Below are 7,741 nucleotides of genomic sequence, written 5' to 3'. Positions count from 1 at the left end.
ATCCAAGGACGGGGGGGGGGGGGGGGGGGGGGCAGTGGAGTGGGAGGGTGGGAGTGGGGTTAGGATTTGAACATGTCTTTTGTCGGGGGGGGGGGGGGGGGGGGGCACAATTCAGTCCATAGCAAGTGTCAAGCCGGAAATCGCCAACAGATATCAGGCCCGCCTCCCCCCACACCAGCGAATCTGTTCCCTCCTCCGCTTTGCAGGGGGTGTGTCAGGAAGCAGTGAGGGGCAAGGAGGGGGCCCTTCAGGCCTGGGGCACTCACACACAAACAGGCAGGGCGAGGGGCTGCGGGCATGAGCCCCTCAGCCTCTGAGTGGGGCGAGGCGATGGAAAGATCTGGGCCCTTTTCTGAGGCACAGCGGAAGCCCTGGGGTCCTGACCTTTGAAGGGCGCCCCGTTCTCCTGACCATGACATGAGTCAAACAGGAAAAGAAAAAGAGGAAAAGGGGGAATTCTAAAAATGCCCTTCCTCTGAACACCCCCTTTGTGCAGCCGTCTGGGGGAGGCGGCGCGCGGCAGAACTGGAGGCCTCCGGCTCTTCTTGTTTATCCGCGGCCCGGCTGGGGCCGCCGCCAGGGCCCGCCCCCACGGGGCCGGCGCTGCAGGAGCTGGAGGCGGAGGGCTTCCGCCGAGGACCCGTTTCGCTTGCCCGGGCCTCGGGCCGGCGGGGGCCGGGAGCGCCGCGCTCGCCATGCCGGGCCGCTGCCGCTGCAGGGACGCGTTCCAGTACGAGAGCAGCAAGGTCATCCGCATCCAGAGCGTGCACTACGGCACCCTGCAGTGGATCTGCCACGTGATCGTCCTCTCCTACGTGAGGTAGGCGGGGAAGGGGGCAGGGCATCCCTGCAGCGTGCACCGCGCCCCGGACTCCGGGGGGCAGCTTGGCGCGCGCCTCCTGGGTGCCACCTGGTTTTCAGATCGCAGACGCGCATCTCCCTGCGAGCTGGGAGGCTGGGCGCGAGGAGGCAGCGGCGGGGGAGCCCGAGCCCGGCTGCTGAACGAGGAACCCGGGGAGGCGAGGGGCGCGCCTCCTTCTGCTCTACCCCAGGCCCGCCAGGGCGAGCGGGGCAGGGCGTGCCTGGGAAAGGAGGGCAAGCAGCACCACCCCGGATTCCCAGGGAGGAGGCCGGGGCTGCAGGGCAAGGCCGGGTGCTAGCGCTGCCGTTTGAGTCATCACCGCTGCAGGGAGAGAATAGGGCCAGGCTTGTCGATGGAGGCTTTAGGTCCTCCCCAAACGTCAGGAGAGCCTCTCCTGCGCTCTCTCCTTCTAAAACAGCTTCACTGAGGTATCATTCGCATGCCACACAATTTGCCATTTAAAGTGTACACTTCACTGGTTTTTTTAGTCTATCTGCAGTTGTACAACCCTCATTGCCATAATTTTCGAACATTTTTGTACCCCCTAAAAGAGCCCCATACTTATTAGCAGTCAATCCCCATTTCCCCCTCCCCAAGCACCCTCGCAGCCACTAGTCTGCTTTCTGTGTCTGTGGATTTGCCTACTCTGGATATTTCGTAGAAATGGAATCATTTTAATACAATATGTGGCCTTTCATGTCTGGCTGCTTTCACTCAGCATAATGTTTTCAAGATTCATTGATGTCATAGCATGTATCAGAACTGCATTCCTTTTTATTGCCAAGTAATATTCCATCATACAGACAGTCCACATTTTGTTTGTCCATTCGTCCATTGATTGACGTTTACGTTGTTTCCACTTTTGGCCATTGTGACTAATGCTGCTATGAACATCCATGGACTGGTTTGAACAACTGTTTTCAACTGTCCTGGGCATACACCTAGGTGTGAAATTGCTGGGTCATATGGTAAGTCTGTATTTAACATACTGAGGAACTACTTTGGAAATGTTACATTCCCACCAACACTTGGGTTCCAATTTCTCCACATCTTCGCCAACACTTGTTATTGTCTGACTTTTTCATTATAGCTCCTAGTGAGTGTGAAGCGGCATCTCGCTGGATTTTTTCTCTCTCGCTCTCCCTGGATTTTGAATTGCATTTCCCTAATGTCTGATGCCCCATTACTCTTAGTGATGCTGATGCTGATGCTGATAACCTGAATCTATACAGGAGACAGCATGTAGTTCAGTAGCTGAGAGAGCAGCCTATGTTATATTCCTGGTTATACCTCCTTGGCCAAGTAACTTAACCTTCCTGAGTCACAGTTTCTTTGTCTGTTCAGAGGCTTGTTGTGATAATTAAATAAGAAAAAGCATGAAAAGCCATTATCATGATCCCTGGTAGGGGCTCCGTTAATAGTAGCTATTTTATAAAAAAATAATCTTCTAGAATGCAATGGGCTCTCTCCTATCTTTTGACCCTCAGAGTAACCAGGCCTAAGCTTGGGATTTTTTTTTTTTTTAAGATTTATTTTTATTTATTTAATTCCCCTCCCCTCCCCCGGTTGTCTGTTTTCTGTGTCTTTTTGCTGCGTCTTGTTTCTTTGTCCGCTTCTGTTGTCATCAGCGGCACGGGAAGTGTGGGCGGCACCATTCCTCAGCAGGCTGCTCCCTCCTTCGCGCTGGGCGGCTCTCCTTATGGGCGCACTCCTTGCGCGTGGGGCTCCCCTACGCGGGGGACACCCCTGTGTGGCACGGCACTCCTTGCGCGCATCAGCACTGCGCATGGGCCAGCTCCACACGGGTCAAGGAGGCCTGGGGTTTGCACCGCGGACCTCCCATGTGGTAGACGGACGCCCTAACCACTGGGCCAAAGTCCGTTTCCATAAGCTTGGGATTTGAGATCTGGAAATATGGATTCAAAAATCCTTCAACTCTTTGAACCCTGATTTTCTCATCTGTAAAATGGGAATAATAACTCTTGTGAGAATTTCATAAGTTAATAAATGAACAGAGGTTAGAAAAATACCTGGCACATAGCAAGCCCTTATTAAGTGTTAGTTCTTCTAAATAATGTATATATTTTCTTGAGGTACCAGGGCCAGGGATTGAACCTGGGACCCCATATGTAGGAAGCCAGTGTTCAATCACTGAGCCACACTGGCTTCCCTGAGTTGGTTTTTTCATTTGTTCTTCTTGTTGTTGTTTGTTTGCATTTTTAGTTAATGGTAAATGCTTTCTTAAGTACCAATAGAAAGCTTGCCAATCACAATTCCATGTAGGAGGTGATGTGACTTCTTGGCATTCCTGAACCCAATTTCTTTTTTTTTTTAAGATTTATTTTTTATTTATTTCTCTTCTTCCACCCCTGCCCCCCAGTTTGTCTGCTCTCTGTGTCCATTTACTGCGTGTTCTTCTGTGACCGCTTCTATCCTTATCAGAGGCACCGGGAATCTGTGTTTCTTTTTTTTTTTTTTAATTTCTCTCCCCTTCCCCCCCAACCCCGCATCCTGTTGTCTACTCTCTGTGTCCATTTGCTTCGTCTTCTTCTTTGTCCACTTCTGTTGTTGTCAGCGGCATGGGAATCTATGTTTCTTTTTGCTGCATCATCTTGTGTGTCAGCTCTCCGTGTGTGCGGCGCCATTCCTGGGCAGGCTAAACTTTCCTTCCCACTGGGCGGCTCTCCTTACGGGGCTCACTCCTTGCCCATGGGGCTCCCCTATGCAGGGGACACTCCTACATGGCAGGGCACTCCTTATGCTCATCAGCACTGCACATGGGCCAGCTCCACATGGGTCCAGGAGGCCTGGGGTTTGAACTGCCGACCTCCTATGTGGTAGGTGGATGCCCTATCCATTGGGCCAAGTCCGCTTCCCAAGCCCAATTTCTTAAAAGCGAATGGTTGTATGTATAAGAACAGATTAATATGAGAATATCTATCATGATCAATATTTTTCTTTAATATGGTAGAGTCTCATCTTACATGCATTTCACTCCCTCTAATTCAGGTGTACATATTCCATGGGGGCATGGAGGGAGAGAAGCATTTAAATACACAGAGCAGCAGTGACTCGATGCTCAGGAGTAAACATGGGTGAAATACTTGAATTTGGATTTCCCTCAGTCAGTCCATTCTCAAGGGCTTTCTGTCGAGTGAGCATCTTGCCACTCTGCCTGTGACTCTAGATATATATTTTTTTACCCAATATGGTTCTTAAAATAAGCCAACACCTTTATCTGGAGAAAAACTGGAAAAAAATCAACTTGTTCTAGAGCTTGAGGAAAAATTTCTTCTGATGGACTCCCTGAGCAGGGATTGGGGGAGGCAGCTTGCATCAGAGAGGACTAATGTGGACCACAGGTCGAAGTCCAGACAGGCTTGGACAATGTTCAGAACATACAGCAGGAGGGAGCAGGTTTGGCCAAGGGGTTCTGGGTTCAGAGGCTGTCCCTGCTAGGACTTCAGGGGCCAAGAGCCAGGACGAGGAAGTGAGAGAGAGCCTCAGTTATTGAGGCTGGGGTTCAAGGGAGGGCCTGGCCGTGGAGGAACAAGACAAGAAGCCACCTCCTGCAGGGTAGAGGAGGTGGACCTGCAAGAATGGCCTGGTCCTAGCTGCACACCAGCTTCTCATAGTCATTCACAACCCAGTTCAGATCAGGGGTCAGAGGCGGGAGCTTCAGAAGGTCAAGTGGCCCCATCTTCCAGGGTCGCAGGACTGTGTGGACAGGATACCTAGCTGTGTTAGGAATGTTTGGTTTGTAACAGAAACCTAACTCAAGTTAGCCAGAAAGCCACAAAGGGCGTTTGATTAGATGACATAACTGGGAAGTGGAAGAGATAGGATTGTCCTCTGATAGGGGTAGATGTGAGAGTTCAAACCCTGCCATCAGGGCTGGGTCTCTCCTCCCACACCTTGGCTCTAGCTGCCTTTATTTGGCTTTCTACGCAGCAAGACGGCACACTCACATCTTCACATTTCACAACTGTAGGAGAGCAAAGAAATCTTTCAGATAGGTCAGGCTGGAGTTACATCTCCATCCCTGAACCAATCGCTGTGGCTTGGGTAGTGGTGTCATCTGATGGGTCAGCTCCGGGACAAGTACTCATCCATGCGCCAAGAAGCCCTAGCTGAGTCATGCTCAGTGGATTCTCTTTAGGAAAGAAGAATCTGTTACTAGAGGAAATGAGGGAAAGGAAGTGGAGAGAGTAGACAGACAAAATGCAAATACCCATTTCAAGGTCTTTCAAAAAGCCAGAAATTCCAGAGACTTCTGAAGGCTACTTCTTTAGCCCTGGCTTGTCTCAGGCCTGGGCTGTAGAGACTTTAGTCCAGGTTTCTGCCAAGGCTAGGCTCACTGTATACTTATCTTGGCCCCTTCCTCAGTCCTTCCAGGAGTCTTGCTCCTCATGAGAGGATCCTGCTCCTCATTTTGTACATGTTGCTTGGCCCAGGGGAGTGGCTGACTCACCTTGAACCTTCATAGCTGTTTGGTTTGGCTGCGACCACCAATCTGCTGCTTATACCACCTGCCTATGGCTGGTGCCCCTTGGAGAGTTTTTCAAGATGGACCTTTAGACATCTTCCTCCCACTCAACAGAAATGTCTCTGAGAACCAGCTCCTGAAATTCCACGGAGTTTGCCAACCCATGATTCTGTTTTATCTTTCTGTCCTCTATGAGATGGGAAAAATGGGATATGGATTTACTCGTGGGAAAACAGACTCAAAAAACAACGTCTGCTTAATGTTGGCTTTATTTATATCATCTCACTTGATATTCTGGGACTCGGGTATTTTTTCTCACTAGTATAGAGATAAGGAAACGGAAGCTATGAAGGATTGAGTTATATTTCAAAGCTCACCCAGTTAGAAAGCGTGCTCTTAACCCACAAACCATGCTACTGAAGAGGTTATCTGTCACCTGGATAGCCCAGAAACCAGGTCTCCCAATTCTGGGGTCCACTGCTCTTCCTTCTTCACCATGATCTTTCTTATCTTTCTGGGTTGGTCAGGGCAAGTGAAGGACCAGAGGGAGGCTGGATGAGTGTCCCAGAAACTTGTCCTTGTTCATGAATCATTCATTCTCCAAATAATTAGAGTCAAGCACTGTTCAAAGGTGCTGGAAATTACAGCAGAGAATGAAACAAATTTCTACTCTCATGGGGTTATAGTCCAGTGGAGGAGAGAGACATGATACGATAAAGCAAAAAGACATAATAAAATGTCTGATGGTGGCAAGTGCTATGAACAATAACAAAGTGGGGAAGAGGACAGAGGGCAAGGAGAGGCGAGTATGAGCATGTGTGTGATAAGGAGACATCTGGGCATGAAGAAAGGGCACAAGTCATCAAGTATCGGGGAGAAGAGTGTATCTGGCAGAGGGAACTAGAAAGTCCAAAGGCCCTGTCTTGACAGGGGAGTCAAGGAAAAGCAAGCAGGGTAGTGTGGCTGGCATAGAAGGAACAGGCAAGATAAGGTAGTGAATGAGAGGGAGAAGGTGCATTGGAGAGGTGACATGGGCGGGGCAGATCATGTGGGGTCTTGCAGGCCACTGAGCTCGTTGGTTGTCATTCTGAGTGATGATGACTTGTAAGCAGAGAACTTAAAGATATGTGCCTTCTCTTGGGAAGATTTTGTTCTTTCTTAGAGACCAGTCCACCACTCAGAAGCACTTCCAGAGGCCACAGAGGACTAGAGAAGGTTGAGAGAGGAACAGAAGAACCATCTCTACTCCCACACTCACTACTGCTTCTCCTCGACATGGTCAGCCCCCACCCAGACAAACAGCAAGCACAGTACTGTCCCAATGGCCCCGGGCGGTCCATCACCGGGAGCCAGTGCAGTTGCTGCTTGTTTGTGGCTCCTGGCTGGCTGCCTTTCTCGCCTGAGGGTGGCCACGAACCTCAGAGGGTGGACCTCCTCCAGTCGAAGTGAGTCAACCCCAGAAATGGGAGGAGGCACCCAAGGCCAGGGAGGAGCAAACCCACCCAGCCATGGACCCCATGGACCTCCCCTCTGGTGGCGAAGAAGAGAAATAGAAAGTTTTTACCATATTCCCATCTCACTCTGGGCCCCCAGAGTGATGTGATAGAGATGGGAAGGTGGTCAAGAAAAGATCCCCTTCAGGAGGAGAAGAATCCAGCCATATGACACATGAGGCAAAGAGAAGAGCAACTGAAAAGATCTGGAAACAAAAGAGGAACAGTAAGAAGGATAACATATCCAGAACCTGGTGAGAGAGGAGGATAGAGGAGGAGCCCAGGTCAGAGAGGGGGGCAGGGGCCATTCCATGGCAAGCAGCTGGACTTGGATTCTAAATGCCTTGGAAAGACACTGAAAAGGTATATGCAGGGATTTATGTTTCTAAAAGCTCACTTCAGCCACTGTACAGGGAGTAGAGTGGAGGAGGGCCACAGTGAAGAGGGGGAGGGGACTAGTGAGAGGTCTACTGGAGTAACCCAGAAGAGAGAAGATGGCGGCTTGGATTAGAAGGGAGCAGGGGAGCTGGAGAAAAGTGGACCGAGTTGGGATATGTTTTGGAGGTCAAACTGATGGGTGTGGGGGAGGGGAGGGGAACTCCAGTGTCCTGGGTGGATGGTGATGCCTTCTAGGACATGAGGAGGACTGAGGAGCAGCAAGCTTGAGGACTAACATAACATGGCATTGTCAACGATGTTGAGTAAGCAATTAAAACACCCTGAACAGTGGACTGTGGGAGAGTGTGGGCTATGGTGTGGACAATTGACCATGAGGTACAGCGGTGCTCAGAGATGTATTCACCAAATGCAATGAATGTCTCATGATGATGGAGGAGGTTGTTATTATGGGGGGAGGAGTAGGTTGAGCGGGGTGGGGGGTATATGGGGACCTCATATTTT

General features: G+C 50.5%; 1 protein-coding gene across 1 annotated transcript in view; it reads left to right on the top strand.

Moving 5' to 3' along the window:
- The first annotated feature begins 238 nt into the window (after positions 1–238).
- P2RX7 (purinergic receptor P2X 7) overlaps positions 239–7,741 on the top strand; it is a 57,137-nt gene continuing 49,634 nt past the window's right edge. Inside the window, exon 1 of the mRNA XM_004475480.5 lies at positions 239–820. Within this exon, the coding sequence (XP_004475537.2) occupies positions 696–820 (125 nt within the window). The 5' untranslated portion in view covers positions 239–695. The remainder of the gene's footprint in view (positions 821–7,741) is intronic.

This window comes from Dasypus novemcinctus, chromosome 19, assembly GCF_030445035.2.
Source record: "Dasypus novemcinctus isolate mDasNov1 chromosome 19, mDasNov1.1.hap2, whole genome shotgun sequence".
Lineage (NCBI taxonomy): Eukaryota > Metazoa > Chordata > Mammalia > Cingulata > Dasypodidae > Dasypus > Dasypus novemcinctus.
Note: the sequence above shows the minus strand (reverse complement) of the source record. Positions and strands in the feature narration are given on the sequence as shown.